The sequence below is a fragment of the Salvelinus fontinalis genome, chromosome 12, assembly GCF_029448725.1.
Source record: "Salvelinus fontinalis isolate EN_2023a chromosome 12, ASM2944872v1, whole genome shotgun sequence".
Lineage (NCBI taxonomy): Eukaryota > Metazoa > Chordata > Actinopteri > Salmoniformes > Salmonidae > Salvelinus > Salvelinus fontinalis.
The window spans coordinates 54,409,893-54,429,872 of record NC_074676.1 but is presented as its reverse complement, the minus strand read 5'-3'; the positions used below and the strand labels follow the sequence as shown (position 1 = coordinate 54,429,872).

The window sequence follows — 19,980 nt, the reverse complement described above, 5'->3', positions numbered from 1 at the left end:
CTACCCTATCCCATCCCTATCCCATCCGTATCCCATCCCTAACCCTATCCCATCCCTATCCCATCCGTATCCCATCCCTAACCCTATCCCATCCGTATCCCATCCCTAACCCTACCCCATCCCATCCCTAAAGCCCTAACCCTATCCCATCCCTATCCCATCCGTATCCCATCCCTAACCCTAACCCTATCCCATCCCTACCCTAACCCTAGCCCATTCCTACCCTAAAGCCCTAGCCCATCCCTAACCCTAATCCTAAAATGATTTTGTGAGCCTTGCGGAGGGCCCTGACCTTAAAGACCTCATGTGTAGTGGAACACTTCTCCTCCAGCCCCCTACAGTGTAGTGGAACACTTCTCCTCCAGTCCCCTACAGAGTAGTGGAACACTTCTCCTCCAGCCCCCTACAGAGTAGTGGAACACTCCTCCAGTCCCCTACAGTGTAGTGGAACACTTCTCCTCCAGCCCCCTACAGTGTAGTGGAACACTTCTCCTCCAGCCCCCTACAGTGTAGTGGAACACTTCTCCTCCAGCCCCCTACAGTGTAGTGGAACACTTCTCCTCCAGTCCCCTACAGTGTAGTGGAACACTTCTCCTCCAGCCCCCTACAATGTAGTGGAACACTTCTCCTCCAGCCCCCTACAGTGTAGTGGAACACTTCTCCTCCAGTCCCCTACAGTGTAGTGGAACACTTCTCCTCCAGTCCCCTACAGTGTAGTGGAACACTTCTCCTCCAGCCCCCTATAGTGTAGTGGAACACTTCTCCTCCAGCTCCCTACAGTGTAGTGGAACACTTCTCCTCCAGCCCCCTACAGTGTAGTGGAACACTTCTCCTCCAGCTCCCTACAGTGTAGTGGAACACTTCTCCTCCAGCCCCCTACAGTGTAGTGGAACACTTCTCCTCCAGTCCCCTACAGTGTAGTGGAACACTTCTCCTCCAGCCCCCTACAGTGTAGTGGAACACTTCTCCTCCGGTCCCCTACAGTGTAGTGGTACACTTCTCCTCCAGTCCCCTACAGTGTAGTGGAACACTTCTCCTCCAGTCCCCTACAGAGTAGTGGAACACTTCTCCTCCAGCCCCCTAAAATGTAGTGGAACACTTCTCCAGTCCCCTACAGTGTAGTGGAACACTTCTCCTCCAGCCCCCTACAGTGTAGTGGAACACTCCTCCAGCCCCCTACAGTGTAGTGGAACACTTCTCCTCCAGCCCCCTACAGTGTAGTGGAACACTTCTCCTCCAGCCCCCTACAATGTAGTGGAACACTTCTCCTCCAGTCCCCTACAATGTAGTGGAACACTTCTCCTCCAGTCCCCTACAGTGTAGTGGAACACTTCTCCTCCAGTCCCCTACAGTGGAGTGGAACACTCCTCCAGCCCCCTACAGTGTAGTGGAACACTTCTCCTCCAGCCCCCTACAATGTAGTGGAACACTTCTCCTCCAGCCCCCTACAGTGTAGTGGAACACTTCTCCTCCAGTCCCCTACAGTGTAGTGGAACACTTCTCCTCCAGCCCCCTACAGTGTAGTGGAACACTTCTCCTCCAGCCCCCTACAGTGTAGTGGAACACTCCTCCAGCCCCCTACAGTGTAGTGGAACACTTCTCCTCCAGCCCCCTACAGTGTAGTGGAACACTTCTCCTCCAGCCCCCTACAGTGTAGTGGAACACTTCTCCTCCAGCCCCCTACAGTGTAGTGGAACACTTCTCCTCCAGCCCCCTACAGTGTAGTGGAACACTTCTCCTCCAGTCCCCTACAGTGTAGTGGAACACTTCTCCAGCCCCCTACAGTGTAGTGGAACACTTCTACTCCAGCCCCCTACAGTGTAGTGGAACACTTCTACTCCAGCCCCCTACAGTGTAGTGGAACACTTCTCCTCCAGTCCCCTACAGTGTAGTGGAACACTTCTCCAGCCCCCTACAGTGTAGTGGAACACTTCTCCTCCAGTCCCCTACAGTGTAGTGGAACACTTCTCCTCCAGTCCCCTACAGTGTAGTGGAACACTTCTCCTCCAGCCCCCTACAATGTAGTGGAACACTCCTCCAGCCCCCTACAATGTAGTGGAACACTTCTCCTCCAGACCCCTACAGTGTAGTGGAACACTTCTCCTCCAGACCCCTACAGTGTAGTGGAACACTTCTCCTCCAGCCCCCTACAGTGTAGTGGAACACTTCTCCTCCAGTCCCCTACAATGTAGTGGAACACTTCTCCAGCCCCCTACAGTGTAGTGGAACACTTCTCCAGCCCCCTACAGTGTAGTGGAACACTTCTCCTCCAGTCTCCTACAGTGTAGTGGAACACTTCTCCTCCAGCCCCCTACAGTGTAGTGGAACACTTCTCCAGCCCCCTACAGTGTAGTGGAACACTTCTCCTCCAGTCCCCTACAGTGTAGTGGAACACTTCTCCTCCAGTCCCATACAGAGTAGTGGAACACTTCTCCTCCAGTCCCCTACAGTGTAGTGGAACACTTCTCCTCCAGTCCCCTACAGTGTAGTGGAACACTTCTCCTCCCGCCCCCTACAGTGGAGTGGAACACTTCCCCTCCAGTCCCATACAGAGTAGTGGAACACTTCTCCTCCAGTCCCCTACAGTGTAGTGGAACACTTCTCCTCCAGTCCCCTACAGTGTAGTGGAACACTTCTCCTCCAGACCCCTACAGTGTAGTGGAACACTCCTCCAGCCCCCTACAGTGTAGTGGAACACTTCTCCTCCAGTCCCCTACAGTGTAGTGGAACACTTCTCCTCCAGACCCCTACAGTGTAGTGGAACACTTCTCCTCCAGCCCCCTACAGTGGAGTGGAACACTTCCCCTCCAGTCCCATACAGAGTAGTGGAACACTTCTCCTCCAGTCCCCTACAGTGTAGTGGAACACTTCTCCTCCAGTCCCATACAGAGTAGTGGAACACTTCTCCTCCAGTCCCCTACAGAGTAGTGGAACACTTCTCCTCCAGTCCCCCACAGTGTAGTGGTACACTTCTCCTCCAGCCCCCTACAGTGTAGTGGAACACTTCTCCTCCAGTCCCCTACAGAGTAGTGGAACACTTCTCCTCCAGCCCCCTACAGTGTAGTGGAACACTTCTCCTCCAGCCCCCTACAGTGTAGTGGAACACTTCTCCTCCAGCCCCCTACAGTGTAGTGGAACACTTCTCCTCCAGTCCCCTACAGAGTAGTGGAACACTTCTCCTCCAGCCCCCTACAGAGTAGTGGAACACTCCTCCAGTCCCCTACAGTGTAGTGGAACACTTCTCCTCCAGCCCCCTACAGTGTAGTGGAACACTTCTCCTCCAGCCCCCTACAGTGTAGTGGAACACTTCTCCTCCAGCCCCCTACAGTGTAGTGGAACACTTCTCCTCCAGTCCCCTACAGTGTAGTGGAACACTTCTCCTCCAGCCCCCTACAATGTAGTGGAACACTTCTCCTCCAGCCCCCTACAGTGTAGTGGAACACTTCTCCTCCAGTCCCCTACAGTGTAGTGGAACACTTCTCCTCCAGTCCCCTACAGTGTAGTGGAACACTTCTCCTCCAGCCCCCTATAGTGTAGTGGAACACTTCTCCTCCAGCTCCCTACAGTGTAGTGGAACACCTCTCCTCCAGCCCCCTACAGTGTAGTGGAACACTTCTCCTCCAGCTCCCTACAGTGTAGTGGAACACTTCTCCTCCAGCCCCCTACAGTGTAGTGGAACACTTCTCCTCCAGTCCCCTACAGTGTAGTGGAACACTTCTCCTCCAGCCCCCTACAGTGTAGTGGAACACTTCTCCTCCGGTCCCCTACAGTGTAGTGGTACACTTCTCCTCCAGTCCCCTACAGTGTAGTGGAACACTTCTCCTCCAGTCCCCTACAGAGTAGTGGAACACTTCTCCTCCAGCCCCCTAAAATGTAGTGGAACACTTCTCCAGTCCCCTACAGTGTAGTGGAACACTTCTCCTCCAGCCCCCTACAGTGTAGTGGAACACTCCTCCAGCCCCCTACAGTGTAGTGGAACACTTCTCCTCCAGCCCCCTACAGTGTAGTGGAACACTTCTCCTCCAGCCCCCTACAATGTAGTGGAACACTTCTCCTCCAGTCCCCTACAATGTAGTGGAACACTTCTCCTCCAGTCCCCTACAGTGTAGTGGAACACTTCTCCTCCAGTCCCCTACAGTGGAGTGGAACACTCCTCCAGCCCCCTACAGTGTAGTGGAACACTTCTCCTCCAGCCCCCTACAATGTAGTGGAACACTTCTCCTCCAGCCCCCTACAGTGTAGTGGAACACTTCTCCTCCAGTCCCCTACAGTGTAGTGGAACACTTCTCCTCCAGCCCCCTACAGTGTAGTGGAACACTTCTCCTCCAGCCCCCTACAGTGTAGTGGAACACTCCTCCAGCCCCCTACAGTGTAGTGGAACACTTCTCCTCCAGCCCCCTACAGTGTAGTGGAACACTTCTCCTCCAGCCCCCTACAGTGTAGTGGAACACTTCTCCTCCAGCCCCCTACAGTGTAGTGGAACACTTCTCCTCCAGCCCCCTACAGTGTAGTGGAACACTTCTCCTCCAGTCCCCTACAGTGTAGTGGAACACTTCTCCAGCCCCCTACAGTGTAGTGGAACACTTCTACTCCAGCCCCCTACAGTGTAGTGGAACACTTCTACTCCAGCCCCCTACAGTGTAGTGGAACACTTCTCCTCCAGTCCCCTACAGTGTAGTGGAACACCTCTCCAGCCCCCTACAGTGTAGTGGAACACTTCTCCTCCAGTCCCCTACAGTGTAGTGGAACACTTCTCCTCCAGTCCCCTACAGTGTAGTGGAACACTTCTCCTCCAGCCCCCTACAATGTAGTGGAACACTCCTCCAGCCCCCACAATGTAGTGGAACACTTCTCCTCCAGACCCCTACAGTGTAGTGGAACACTTCTCCTCCAGACCCCTACAGTGTAGTGGAACACTTCTCCTCCAGCCCCCTACAGTGTAGTGGAACACTTCTCCTCCAGTCCCCTACAATGTAGTGGAACACTTCTCCAGCCCCCTACAGTGTAGTGGAACACTTCTCCAGCCCCCTACAGTGTAGTGGAACACTTCTCCTCCAGTCTCCTACAGTGTAGTGGAACACTTCTCCTCCAGCCCCCTACAGTGTAGTGGAACACTTCTCCAGCCCCCTACAGTGTAGTGGAACACTTCTCCTCCAGTCCCCTACAGTGTAGTGGAACACTTCTCCTCCAGTCCCATACAGAGTAGTGGAACACTTCTCCTCCAGTCCCCTACAGTGTAGTGGAACACTTCTCCTCCAGTCCCCTACAGTGTAGTGGAACACTTCTCCTCCAGCCCCCTACAGTGGAGTGGAACACTTCCCCTCCAGTCCCATACAGAGTAGTGGAACACTTCTCCTCCAGTCCCCTACAGTGTAGTGGAACACTTCTCCTCCAGTCCCCTACAGTGTAGTGGAACACTTCTCCTCCAGACCCCTACAGTGTAGTGGAACACTCCTCCAGCCCCCTACAGTGTAGTGGAACACTTCTCCTCCAGTCCCCTACAGTGTAGTGGAACACTTCTCCTCCAGACCCCTACAGTGTAGTGGAACACTTCTCCTCCAGCCCCCTACAGTGGAGTGGAACACTTCCCCTCCAGTCCCATACAGAGTAGTGGAACACTTCTCCTCCAGTCCCCTACAGTGTAGTGGAACACTTCTCCTCCAGTCCCATACAGAGTAGTGGAACACTTCTCCTCCAGTCCCCTACAGAGTAGTGGAACACTTCTCCTCCAGTCCCCCACAGTGTAGTGGTACACTTCTCCTCCAGCCCCCTACAGTGTAGTGGAACACTTCTCCTCCAGTCCCCTACAGAGTAGTGGAACACTTCTCCTCCAGCCCCCTACAGTGTAGTGGAACACTCCTCCTCCAGTCCCCTACAGTGTAGTGGAACACTACTCCTCCAGACCCCTACAGTGTAGTGGAACACTCCGCCAGCCCCCTACAGTGTAGTGGAACACTTCTCCTCCAGCCCCCTACAGTGTAGTGGAACACTTCTCCTCAAGTCCCCTACAGTGTAGTGGAACACTTCTCCTCCAGTCCCCTACAGTGTAGTGGAACACTTCTCCTCCAGTCACCTACAGTGTAGTTGAACACTTCTCCTTCAGCCCCCTACAGTGTAGTGGAACACTCCTCCAGTCCCCTACAGTGTAGTGGAACACTTCTCCTCCAGACCCCTACAGTGTAGTGGAACACTTCTCCTCCAGCCCCCTACAGTGTAGTGGAACACTCCTCCAGCCCCCTACAGTGTAGTGGAACACTTCTCCTCCAGCCCCCTACAGTGTAGTGGAACACTTCTCCTCCAGTCCCCTACAAAGTAGTGGAACACTTCTCCTCCAGCCCCCTACAAAGTAGTGGAACACTTCTCCTCCAGACCCCTACATTGTAGTGGAACACTTCTCCTCCAGCCCCCTACAGTGTAGTGGAACACTTCTCCTCCAGCCCCCTACAGTGTAGTGGAACACTTCTCCTCCAGCCCCCTACAGTGTAGTGGAACACTTCTCCTCCAGCCCCCTACAGTGTAGTGGAACACTTCTCCTCCAGCCCCCTACAGTGTAGTGGAACACTTCTCCTCCAGCCCCCTACAGTGTAGTGGAACACTTCTCCTCCAGTCCCCTACAGTGTAGTGGAACACTTCTCCTCCAGTCCCCTACAGTGTAGTGGAACACTTCTCCTCCAGCCCCCTAAAGTGTAGTGGAACACTTCTCCTCCAGCCCCCTACAGTGTAGTGGAACACTTCTCCTCCAGTCCCCTACAGTGTAGTGGAACACTTCTCCTCCAGCCCCCTACAGTGTAGTGGAACACTTCTCCTCCAGTCCCCTACAGTGTAGTGGAACACTTCTCCTCCAGTCCCCTACAGTGTAGTGGAACACTTCTCCTCCAGTCCCCTACAGTGTAGTGGAACACTTCTCCTCCAGCCCCCTACAGTGTAGTGGAACACTTCTCCTCCAGTCCCCTACAGAGTAGTGGAACACTTCTCCTCCAGCCCCCTACAGTGTAGTGGAACACTTCTCCTCCAGTCCCCTACAGTGTAGTGGAACACTTCTCCTCCAGACCCCTATAGTGTAGTGGAACACTTCTCCTCCAGTCCCCTACAATGTAGTGGAACACTTCTCCTCCAGTCCCCTACAGTGTAGTGGAACACTTCTCCTCCAGCCCCCTACAGTGTAGTGGAACACTTCTCCTCCAGCCCCCTACAGTGTAGTGGAACACTTCTCCTCCAGCCCCCTACAGTGTAGTGGAACACTTCTCCTCCAGCCCCCTACAGTGTAGTGGAACACTTCTCCTCCAGTCCCCTACAGTGTAGTGGAACACTTCTCCTCCAGTCCCCTACAGTGTAGTGGAACACTTCTCCTCCAGTCCCCTACAATGTAGTGGAACACTTCTCCTCCGGTCCCCTACAGTGTAGTGGAACACTCCTCCTCCAGTCCCCTACAGTGTAGTGGAACACTCCTCCTCCAGTCCCCTACAGTGTAGTGGAACACTTCTCCTCCAGTCCCCTACAGTGTAGTGGAACACTTCTCCTCCAGTCCCCTACAATGTAGTGGAACACTTCTCCTCCGGTCCCCAGCATCACCACTGAGCAATTACAGCAACAGCAACTCAGAGCTGACAGAGAGGGAGGGAGCGAGAAAGTGAATATTGTAGGGGGAAATTCTGGCATGACTTTCTCTCTCTCTCCCTGTTTCCCTCTCTCTTTTTTTTTCCCTATCCCTCCCTCTCTCCCCTCTCTGCAGGCTCTGAACCTGGCGTACAGCAGTATCTTTGGTTTCTACAGACCCGTAACATCCTGTCTCCCCCTCTACGACCCGTAACCTCCTGTCTCCCCCTCTACGACCCGTAACCTCCTGTCTCCCCTCTCTACAGGCTCTGAACCTCCTGTCTCCCCCTCTACAGACCCTTAACCTCCTGTCTCCCCTCTCTACAGACCCTTAACCTCCTGTCTCCCCTCTCTACAGACCCTTAACCTCCTGTCTCCCCTCTACAGGCCCTTAACCTCCTGTCTCCCCCTCCTACAGGCCCTTAACCTCCTGTCTCCCCCTCTACAGGCCCTTAACCTCCTGTCTCCCCCTCTACAGGCTCTGAACCTCCTGTCTCCCCCTCTACAGTTCCTTAACCTCCTGTCTCCCCCTCTACAGGCCCATAACCTCCTGTCTCCCCTCTACAGGCCCTTAACCTCCTGTCTCCCCCTCTACAGGCTCTGAACCTCCTGTCTCCCCCTCTACAGACCCTTAACCTCCGGTCTCCCCCTCTACAGGCTCTGAACCTCCTGTCTCGCCCTCTACAGGCTCTGAACCTCCTGTCTCCCCCTCTACAGACCCTTAACCTCCTGTCTCCCCCTCTACAGACCCTTAACCTCCTGTCTCCCCCTCTACGACCCTGAACCTCCTGTCTCCCCCTCTACGACCCTGAACCTCCTGTCTCCCCCTCTACGACCCTGAGCCTCCTGTCTCCCCCTCTACAGGCTCTGAACCTCCTGTCTCCCCCTCTACAGACCCTTAACCTCCTGTCTACCCCTCTACAGGCCCGTAACCTCCTGTCTCCCCCTCTACGACCCTTAACCTCCTGTCTCCACTCTCTACAGGCCCGTAACCTCCTGTCTCCCCCTCTACAGGCCCTTAACCTCCTGTCTCCCCCTCTACAGACCCTTAACCTCCTGTCTCCCCCTCTACAGACCCTTAACCTCCTGTCTCCCTCTCTACAGACCCGTAACCTCCTGTCTCCCCCTCTACGACTCTTAACCTCCTGTCTCCCCTCTCTACAGGCTCTGAACCTGGCGTACAGCAGTATCTTTGGTTTCTACAGACACTTTGTTGGTCCTCCTCACATCAAGGCCATGTGTCGTCTGCTGGGGTACCAGGGCATCGCTGTGGTCATGGAGGAGCTGCTGAAAGTGGTCAAGAGCCTGGTGAGAAAGGAGAGGGATGGAGGAGAGGTGGAGGAGGGGTGGGGGAGAGGTGGGGGGATGGAGGAGGGGTGGGATGGAGGAGAGGTGGAGGAGGGGTGGGATGGAGGAGAGGTGGAGGAGGGGTGGGATGAAGGGGTGGAGAAAGGGTGGGGTGGAGGAGGGGTGGGATGGAGGAGGGGTGGAGGGGTATGATGGAGGAGAGGTGGAGGAGGGGTGGGGTGGAGGAGGGGGTGGGATGGAGGAGGGGTGGAGGGGTGGGATGGAGGAGAGGTGGAGGGGTGGGGTGGAGGAGGGGTGGGATGGAGGAGGGGTGGAGGGGTGGGATGGAGGAGAGGTGGAGGGGTGGGATGGAGGAGGGGTGGGATGGAGGAGAGGTGGAGGAGGGGTGGGGGAGAGGTGGGGGGATGGAGGAGAGGTGGAGGAGGGGTGGGGTGGAGGAGGGGTGGGATGGAGGAGAGGTGGGGGTGGGATGGAGGAGAGGTGGAGGGGTGGGATGGAGGAGGGGTGGGATGGAGGAGGGGTGGGATGGAGGAGGGGTGGAGGGGTGGGATGGAGGAGAGGTGGAGGGGTGGGATGGAGGAGGGGTGGAGGGGTGGGATGGAGGAGAGGTGGAGGGGTGGGATGGAGGAGGGGTGGGATGGAGGAGGGGTGGAGGGGTGGGATGGAGGAGAGGTGGGGGTGGGATGGAGGAGAGGTGGGATGGAGGAGGGGTGGGGTGGAGGAGGGGTGGAATGGAGGAGGGATGGGATGGAGGAGGGGTGGGATGGAGGGGGGGTGGGGTGGAGGAGGAGGGGTGGGATGGAGGAGGGGTGGAGGGGAGGAGGGGTGGAGGGGTGGGATGGATGTTATTAACCCTGTCTCTCCCCCTCAGCTCCAGGGCCCCATCATGCAGTATGTTATTAACCCTGTCTCTCCCCCTCAGGGCCCCATCATGCAGTATGTTATTAACCCTGTCTCTCCCCCTCAGGGCCCCATCATGCAGTATGTTATTAACCCTGTCTCTCCCCCTCAGGGCCCCATCATGCAGTATGTTATTAACCCTGTCTCTCCCCCTCAGGGCCCCATCATGCAGTATGTTATTAACCCTGTCTCTCCCCCTCAGGGCCCCATCATGCAGTATGTTATTAACCCTGTCTCTCCCCCTCAGGGCCCCATCATGCAGTATGTTATTAACCCTGTCTCTCCCCCTCAGGGCCCCATCATGCAGTATGTTATTAACCCTGTCTCTCCCCCTCAGGGCCCCATCATGCAGTATGTTATTAACCCTGTCTCTCCCCCTCAGGGCCCCATCATGCAGTATGTTATTAACCCTGTCTCTCCCCCTCAGGGCCCCATCATGCAGTATGTTATTAACCCTGTCTCTCCCCCTCAGGGCCCCATCATGCAGTATGTTATTAACCCTGTCTCTCCCCCTCAGGGCCCCATCATGCAGTATGTTATTAACCCTGTCTCTCCCCCTCAGGGCCCCATCATGCAGTATGTTATTAACCCTGTCTCTCCCCCTCAGGGCCCCATCATGCAGTATGTTATTAACCCTGTCTCTCCCCCTCAGGGCCCCATCATGCAGTATGTTATTAACCCTGTCTCTCCCCCTCAGGGCCCCATCATGCAGTATGTTATTAACCCTGTCTCTCCCCCTCAGGGCCCCATCATGCAGTATGTTATTAACCCTGTCTCTCCCCCTCAGGGCCCCATCATGCAGTATGTTATTAACCCTGTCTCTCCCCCTCAGGGCCCCATCATGCAGTATGTTATTAACCCTGTCTCTCCCCCTCAGGGCCCCATCATGCAGTATGTTATTAACCCTGTCTCTCCCCCTCAGGGCCCCATCATGCAGTATGTTATTAACCCTGTCTCTCCCCCTCAGGGCCCCATCATGCAGTATGTTATTAACCCTGTCTCTCCCCCTCAGGGCCCCATCATGCAGTATGTTATTAACCCTGTCTCTCCCCCTCAGGGCCCCATCATGCAGTATGTTATTAACCCTGTCTCTCCCCCTCAGGGCCCCATCATGCAGTATGTTATTAACCCTGTCTCTCCCCCTCAGGGCCCCATCATGCAGTATGTTATTAACCCTGTCTCTCCCCCTCAGGGCCCCATCATGCAGTATGTTATTAACCCTGTCTCTCCCCCTCAGGGCCCCATCATGCAGTATGTTATTAACCCTGTCTCTCCCCCTCAGGGCCCCATCATGCAGTATGTTATTAACCCTGTCTCTCCCCCTCAGGGCCCCATCATGCAGTATGTTATTAACCCTGTCTCTCCCCCTCAGGGCCCCATCATGCAGTATGTTATTAACCCTGTCTCTCCCCCTCAGGGCCCCATCATGCAGTATGTTATTAACCCTGTCTCTCCCCCTCAGGGCCCCATCATGCAGTATGTTATTAACCCTGTCTCTCCCCCTCAGGGCCCCATCATGCAGTATGTTATTAACCCTGTCTCTCCCCCTCAGGGCCCCATCATGCAGTATGTTATTAACCCTGTCTCTCCCCCTCAGGGCCCCATCATGCAGTATGTTATTAACCCTGTCTCTCCCCCTCAGGGCCCCATCATGCAGTATGTTATTAACCCTGTCTCTCCCCCTCAGGGCCCCATCATGCAGTATGTTATTAACCCTGTCTCTCCCCCTCAGGGCCCCATCATGCAGTATGTTATTAACCCTGTCTCTCCCCCTCAGGGCCCCATCATGCAGTATGTTATTAACCCTGTCTCTCCCCCTCAGGGCCCCATCATGCAGTATGTTATTAACCCTGTCTCTCCCCCTCAGGGCCCCATCATGCAGTATGTTATTAACCCTGTCTCTCCCCCTCAGGGCCCCATCATGCAGTATGTTATTAACCCTGTCTCTCCCCCTCAGGGCCCCATCATGCAGTATGTTATTAACCCTGTCTCTCCCCCTCAGGGCCCCATCATGCAGTATGTTATTAACCCTGTCTCTCCCCCTCAGGGCCCCATCATGCAGTATGTTATTAACCCTGTCTCTCCCCCTCAGGGCCCCATCATGCAGTATGTTATTAACCCTGTCTCTCCCCCTCAGGGCCCCATCATGCAGTATGTTATTAACCCTGTCTCTCCCCCTCAGGGCCCCATCATGCAGTATGTTATTAACCCTGTCTCTCCCCCTCAGGGCCCCATCATGCAGTATGTTATTAACCCTGTCTCTCCCCCTCAGGGCCCCATCATGCAGTATGTTATTAACCCTGTCTCTCCCCCTCAGGGCCCCATCATGCAGTATGTTATTAACCCTGTCTCTCCCCCTCAGGGCCCCATCATGCAGTATGTTATTAACCCTGTCTCTCCCCCTCAGGGCCCCATCATGCAGTATGTTATTAACCCTGTCTCTCCCCCTCAGGGCCCCATCATGCAGTATGTTATTAACCCTGTCTCTCCCCCTCAGGGCCCCATCATGCAGTATGTTATTAACCCTGTCTCTCCCCCTCAGGGCCCCATCATGCAGTATGTTATTAACCCTGTCTCTCCCCCTCAGGGCCCCATCATGCAGTATGTTATTAACCCTGTCTCTCCCCCTCAGGGCCCCATCATGCAGTATGTTATTAACCCTGTCTCTCCCCCTCAGGGCCCCATCATGCAGTATGTTATTAACCCTGTCTCTCCCCCTCAGGGCCCCATCATGCAGTATGTTATTAACCCTGTCTCTCCCCCTCAGGGCCCCATCATGCAGTATGTTATTAACCCTGTCTCTCCCCCTCAGGGCCCCATCATGCAGTATGTTATTAACCCTGTCTCTCCCCCTCAGGGCCCCATCATGCAGTATGTTATTAACCCTGTCTCTCCCCCTCAGGGCCCCATCATGCAGTATGTTATTAACCCTGTCTCTCCCCCTCAGGGCCCCATCATGCAGTATGTTATTAACCCTGTCTCTCCCCCTCAGGGCCCCATCATGCAGTATGTTATTAACCCTGTCTCTCCCCCTCAGGGCCCCATCATGCAGTATGTTATTAACCCTGTCTCTCCCCCTCAGGGCCCCATCATGCAGTATGTTATTAACCCTGTCTCTCCCCCTCAGGGCCCCATCATGCAGTATGTTATTAACCCTGTCTCTCCCCCTCAGGGCCCCATCATGCAGTATGTTATTAACCCTGTCTCTCCCCCTCAGGGCCCCATCATGCAGTATGTTATTAACCCTGTCTCTCCCCCTCAGGGCCCCATCATGCAGTATGTTATTAACCCTGTCTCTCCCCCTCAGGGCCCCATCATGCAGTATGTTATTAACCCTGTCTCTCCCCCTCAGGGCCCCATCATGCAGTATGTTATTAACCCTGTCTCTCCCCCTCAGGGCCCCATCATGCAGTATGTTATTAACCCTGTCTCTCCCCCTCAGGGCCCCATCATGCAGTATGTTATTAACCCTGTCTCTCCCCCTCAGGGCCCCATCATGCAGTATGTTATTAACCCTGTCTCTCCCCCTCAGGGCCCCATCATGCAGTATGTTATTAACCCTGTCTCTCCCCCTCAGGGCCCCATCATGCAGTATGTTATTAACCCTGTCTCTCCCCCTCAGGGCCCCATCATGCAGTATGTTATTAACCCTGTCTCTCCCCCTCAGGGCCCCATCATGCAGTATGTTATTAACCCTGTCTCTCCCCCTCAGGGCCCCATCATGCAGTATGTTATTAACCCTGTCTCTCCCCCTCAGGGCCCCATCATGCAGTATGTTATTAACCCTGTCTCTCCCCCTCAGGGCCCCATCATGCAGTATGTTATTAACCCTGTCTCTCCCCCTCAGGGCCCCATCATGCAGTATGTTATTAACCCTGTCTCTCCCCCTCAGGGCCCCATCATGCAGTATGTTATTAACCCTGTCTCTCCCCCTCAGGGCCCCATCATGCAGTATGTTATTAACCCTGTCTCTCCCCCTCAGGGCCCCATCATGCAGTATGTTATTAACCCTGTCTCTCCCCCTCAGGGCCCCATCATGCAGTATGTTATTAACCCTGTCTCTCCCCCTCAGGGCCCCATCATGCAGTATGTTATTAACCCTGTCTCTCCCCCTCAGGGCCCCATCATGCAGTATGTTATTAACCCTGTCTCTCCCCCTCAGGGCCCCATCATGCAGTATGTTATTAACCCTGTCTCTCCCCCTCAGGGCCCCATCATGCAGTATGTTATTAACCCTGTCTCTCCCCCTCAGGGCCCCATCATGCAGTATGTTATTAACCCTGTCTCTCCCCCTCAGGGCCCCATCATGCAGTATGTTATTAACCCTGTCTCTCCCCCTCAGGGCCCCATCATGCAGTATGTTATTAACCCTGTCTCTCCCCCTCAGGGCCCCATCATGCAGTATGTTATTAACCCTGTCTCTCCCCCTCAGGGCCCCATCATGCAGTATGTTATTAACCCTGTCTCTCCCCCTCAGGGCCCCATCATGCAGTATGTTATTAACCCTGTCTCTCCCCCTCAGGGCCCCATCATGCAGTATGTTATTAACCCTGTCTCTCCCCCTCAGGGCCCCATCATGCAGTATGTTATTAACCCTGTCTCTCCCCCTCAGGGCCCCATCATGCAGTATGTTATTAACCCTGTCTCTCCCCCTCAGGGCCCCATCATGCAGTATGTTATTAACCCTGTCTCTCCCCCTCAGGGCCCCATCATGCAGTATGTTATTAACCCTGTCTCTCCCCCTCAGGGCCCCATCATGCAGTATGTTATTAACCCTGTCTCTCCCCCTCAGGGCCCCATCATGCAGTATGTTATTAACCCTGTCTCTCCCCCTCAGGGCCCCATCATGCAGTATGTTATTAACCCTGTCTCTCCCCCTCAGGGCCCCATCATGCAGTATGTTATTAACCCTGTCTCTCCCCCTCAGGGCCCCATCATGCAGTATGTTATTAACCCTGTCTCTCCCCCTCAGGGCCCCATCATGCAGTATGTTATTAACCCTGTCTCTCCCCCTCAGGGCCCCATCATGCAGTATGTTATTAACCCTGTCTCTCCCCCTCAGGGCCCCATCATGCAGTATGTTATTAACCCTGTCTCTCCCCCTCAGGGCCCCATCATGCAGTATGTTATTAACCCTGTCTCTCCCCCTCAGGGCCCCATCATGCAGTATGTTATTAACCCTGTCTCTCCCCCTCAGGGCCCCATCATGCAGTATGTTATTAACCCTGTCTCTCCCCCTCAGGGCCCCATCATGCAGTATGTTATTAACCCTGTCTCTCCCCCTCAGGGCCCCATCATGCAGTATGTTATTAACCCTGTCTCTCCCCCTCAGGGCCCCATCATGCAGTATGTTATTAACCCTGTCTCTCCCCCTCAGGGCCCCATCATGCAGTATGTTATTAACCCTGTCTCTCCCCCTCAGGGCCCCATCATGCAGTATGTTATTAACCCTGTCTCTCCCCCTCAGGGCCCCATCATGCAGTATGTTATTAACCCTGTCTCTCCCCCTCAGGGCCCCATCATGCAGTATGTTATTAACCCTGTCTCTCCCCCTCAGGGCCCCATCATGCAGTATGTTATTAACCCTGTCTCTCCCCCTCAGGGCCCCATCATGCAGTATGTTATTAACCCTGTCTCTCCCCCTCAGGGCCCCATCATGCAGTATGTTATTAACCCTGTCTCTCCCCCTCAGGGCCCCATCATGCAGTATGTTATTAACCCTGTCTCTCCCCCTCAGGGCCCCATCATGCAGTATGTTATTAACCCTGTCTCTCCCCCTCAGGGCCCCATCATGCAGTATGTTATTAACCCTGTCTCTCCCCCTCAGGGCCCCATCATGCAGTATGTTATTAACCCTGTCTCTCCCCCTCAGGGCCCCATCATGCAGTATGTTATTAACCCTGTCTCTCCCCCTCAGGGCCCCATCATGCAGTATGTTATTAACCCTGTCTCTCCCCCTCAGGGCCCCATCATGCAGTATGTTATTAACCCTGTCTCTCCCCCTCAGGGCCCCATCATGCAGTATGTTATTAACCCTGTCTCTCCCCCTCAGGGCCCCATCATGCAGTATGTTATTAACCCTGTCTCTCCCCCTCAGGGCCCCATCATGCAGTATGTTATTAACCCTGTCTCTCCCCCTCAGGGCCCCATCATGCAGTATGTTATTAACCCTGTCTCTCCCCCTCAGGGCCCCATCATGCAGTATGTTATTAACCCTGTCTCTCCCCCTCAGGGCCCCATCATGCAGTATGTTATTAACCCTGTCTCTCCCCCTCAGGGCCCCATCATGCAGTATGTTATTAACCCTGTCTCTCCCCCTCAGGGCCCCATCATGCAGTATGTTATTAACCCTGTCTCTCCCCCTCAGGGCCCCATCATGCAGTATGTTATTAACCCTGTCTCTCCCCCTCAGGGCCCCATCATGCAGTATGTTATTAACCCTGTCTCTCCCCCTCAGGGCCCCATCATGCAGTATGTTATTAACCCTGTCTCTCCCCCTCAGGGCCCCATCATGCAGTATGTTATTAACCCTGTCTCTCCCCCTCAGGGCCCCATCATGCAGTATGTTATTAACCCTGTCTCTCCCCCTCAGGGCCCCATCATGCAGTATGTTATTAACCCTGTCTCTCCCCCTCAGGGCCCCATCATGCAGTATGTTATTAACCCTGTCTCTCCCCCTCAGGGCCCCATCATGCAGTATGTTATTAACCCTGTCTCTCCCCCTCAGGGCCCCATCATGCAGTATGTTATTAACCCTGTCTCTCCCCCTCAGGGCCCCATCATGCAGTATGTTATTAACCCTGTCTCTCCCCCTCAGGGCCCCATCATGCAGTATGTTATTAACCCTGTCTCTCCCCCTCAGGGCCCCATCATGCAGTATGTTATTAACCCTGTCTCTCCCCCTCAGGGCCCCATCATGCAGTATGTTATTAACCCTGTCTCTCCCCCTCAGGGCCCCATCATGCAGTATGTTATTAACCCTGTCTCTCCCCCTCAGGGCCCCATCATGCAGTATGTTATTAACCCTGTCTCTCCCCCTCAGGGCCCCATCATGCAGTATGTTATTAACCCTGTCTCTCCCCCTCAGGGCCCCATCATGCAGTATGTTATTAACCCTGTCTCTCCCCCTCAGGGCCCCATCATGCAGTATGTTATTAACCCTGTCTCTCCCCCTCAGGGCCCCATCATGCAGTATGTTATTAACCCTGTCTCTCCCCCTCAGGGCCCCATCATGCAGTATGTTATTAACCCTGTCTCTCCCCCTCAGGGCCCCATCATGCAGTATGTTATTAACCCTGTCTCTCCCCCTCAGGGCCCCATCATGCAGTATGTTATTAACCCTGTCTCTCCCCCTCAGGGCCCCATCATGCAGTATGTTATTAACCCTGTCTCTCCCCCTCAGGGCCCCATCATGCAGTATGTTATTAACCCTGTCTCTCCCCCTCAGGGCCCCATCATGCAGTATGTTATTAACCCTGTCTCTCCCCCTCAGGGCCCCATCATGCAGTATGTTATTAACCCTGTCTCTCCCCCTCAGGGCCCCATCATGCAGTATGTTATTAACCCTGTCTCTCCCCCTCAGGGCCCCATCATGCAGTATGTTATTAACCCTGTCTCTCCCCCTCAGGGCCCCATCATGCAGTATGTTATTAACCCTGTCTCTCCCCCTCAGGGCCCCATCATGCAGTATGTTATTAACCCTGTCTCTCCCCCTCAGGGCCCCATCATGCAGTATGTTATTAACCCTGTCTCTCCCCCTCAGGGCCCCATCATGCAGTATGTTATTAACCCTGTCTCTCCCCCTCAGGGCCCCATCATGCAGTATGTTATTAACCCTGTCTCTCCCCCTCAGGGCCCCATCATGCAGTATGTTATTAACCCTGTCTCTCCCCCTCAGGGCCCCATCATGCAGTATGTTATTAACCCTGTCTCTCCCCCTCAGGGCCCCATCATGCAGTATGTTATTAACCCTGTCTCTCCCCCTCAGGGCCCCATCATGCAGTATGTTATTAACCCTGTCTCTCCCCCTCAGGGCCCCATCATGCAGTATGTTATTAACCCTGTCTCTCCCCCTCAGGGCCCCATCATGCAGTATGTTATTAACCCTGTCTCTCCCCCTCAGGGCCCCATCATGCAGTATGTTATTAACCCTGTCTCTCCCCCTCAGGGCCCCATCATGCAGTATGTTATTAACCCTGTCTCTCCCCCTCAGGGCCCCATCATGCAGTATGTTATTAACCCTGTCTCTCCCCCTCAGGGCCCCATCATGCAGTATGTTATTAACCCTGTCTCTCCCCCTCAGGGCCCCATCATGCAGTATGTTATTAACCCTGTCTCTCCCCCTCAGGGCCCCATCATGCAGTATGTTATTAACCCTGTCTCTCCCCCTCAGGGCCCCATCATGCAGTATGTTATTAACCCTGTCTCTCCCCCTCAGGGCCCCATCATGCAGTATGTTATTAACCCTGTCTCTCCCCCTCAGGGCCCCATCATGCAGTATGTTATTAACCCTGTCTCTCCCCCTCAGGGCCCCATCATGCAGTATGTTATTAACCCTGTCTCTCCCCCTCAGGGCCCCATCATGCAGTATGTTATTAACCCTGTCTCTCCCCCTCAGGGCCCCATCATGCAGTATGTTATTAACCCTGTCTCTCCCCCTCAGGGCCCCATCATGCAGTATGTTATTAACCCTGTCTCTCCCCCTCAGGGCCCCATCATGCAGTATGTTATTAACCCTGTCTCTCCCCCTCAGGGCCCCATCATGCAGTATGTTATTAACCCTGTCTCTCCCCCTCAGGGCCCCATCATGCAGTATGTTATTAACCCTGTCTCTCCCCCTCAGGGCCCCATCATGCAGTATGTTATTAACCCTGTCTCTCCCCCTCAGGGCCCCATCATGCAGTATGTTATTAACCCTGTCTCTCCCCCTCAGGGCCCCATCATGCAGTATGTTATTAACCCTGTCTCTCCCCCTCAGGGCCCCATCATGCAGTATGTTATTAACCCTGTCTCTCCCCCTCAGGGCCCCATCATGCAGTATGTTATTAACCCTGTCTCTCCCCCTCAGGGCCCCATCATGCAGTATGTTATTAACCCTGTCTCTCCCCCTCAGGGCCCCATCATGCAGTATGTTATTAACCCTGTCTCTCCCCCTCAGGGCCCCATCATGCAGTATGTTATTAACCCTGTCTCTCCCCCTCAGGGCCCCATCATGCAGTATGTTATTAACCCTGTCTCTCCCCCTCAGGGCCCCATCATGCAGTATGTTATTAACCCTGTCTCTCCCCCTCAGGGCCCCATCATGCAGTATGTTATTAACCCTGTCTCTCCCCCTCAGGGCCCCATCATGCAGTATGTTATTAACCCTGTCTCTCCCCCTCAGGGCCCCATCATGCAGTATGTTATTAACCCTGTCTCTCCCCCTCAGGGCCCCATCATGCAGTATGTTATTAACCCTGTCTCTCCCCCTCAGGGCCCCATCATGCAGTATGTTATTAACCCTGTCTCTCCCCCTCAGGGCCCCATCATGCAGTATGTTATTAACCCTGTCTCTCCCCCTCAGGGCCCCATCATGCAGTATGTTATTAACCCTGTCTCTCCCCCTCAGGGCCCCATCATGCAGTATGTTATTAACCCTGTCTCTCCCCCTCAGGGCCCCATCATGCAGTATGTTATTAACCCTGTCTCTCCCCCTCAGGGCCCCATCATGCAGTATGTTATTAACCCTGTCTCTCCCCCTCAGGGCCCCATCATGCAGTATGTTATTAACCCTGTCTCTCCCCCTCAGGGCCCCATCATGCAGTATGTTATTAACCCTGTCTCTCCCCCTCAGGGCCCCATCATGCAGTATGTTATTAACCCTGTCTCTCCCCCTCAGGGCCCCATCATGCAGTATGTTATTAACCCTGTCTCTCCCCCTCAGGGCCCCATCATGCAGTATGTTATTAACCCTGTCTCTCCCCCTCAGGGCCCCATCATGCAGTATGTTATTAACCCTGTCTCTCCCCCTCAGGGCCCCATCATGCAGTATGTTATTAACCCTGTCTCTCCCCCTCAGGGCCCCATCATGCAGTATGTTATTAACCCTGTCTCTCCCCCTCAGGGCCCCATCATGCAGTATGTTATTAACCCTGTCTCTCCCCCTCAGGGCCCCATCATGCAGTATGTTATTAACCC

General features: G+C 54.5%; 1 protein-coding gene across 5 annotated transcripts in view; it reads left to right on the top strand.

The window, feature by feature from the left end:
* LOC129867605 (cytoplasmic FMR1-interacting protein 1 homolog) overlaps positions 1 to 19,980 on the top strand; it is a 225,438-nt gene that overhangs the window by 163,187 nt on the left and 42,271 nt on the right. For all 5 annotated transcript variants that reach the window (XM_055941111.1, XM_055941110.1, XM_055941112.1 and 2 more), the window contains one exon: positions 8,761 to 8,904. In XM_055941111.1, coding sequence (XP_055797086.1) covers positions 8,761 to 8,904 — 144 coding nt within the window. The remainder of the gene's footprint in view (positions 1 to 8,760; positions 8,905 to 19,980) is intronic.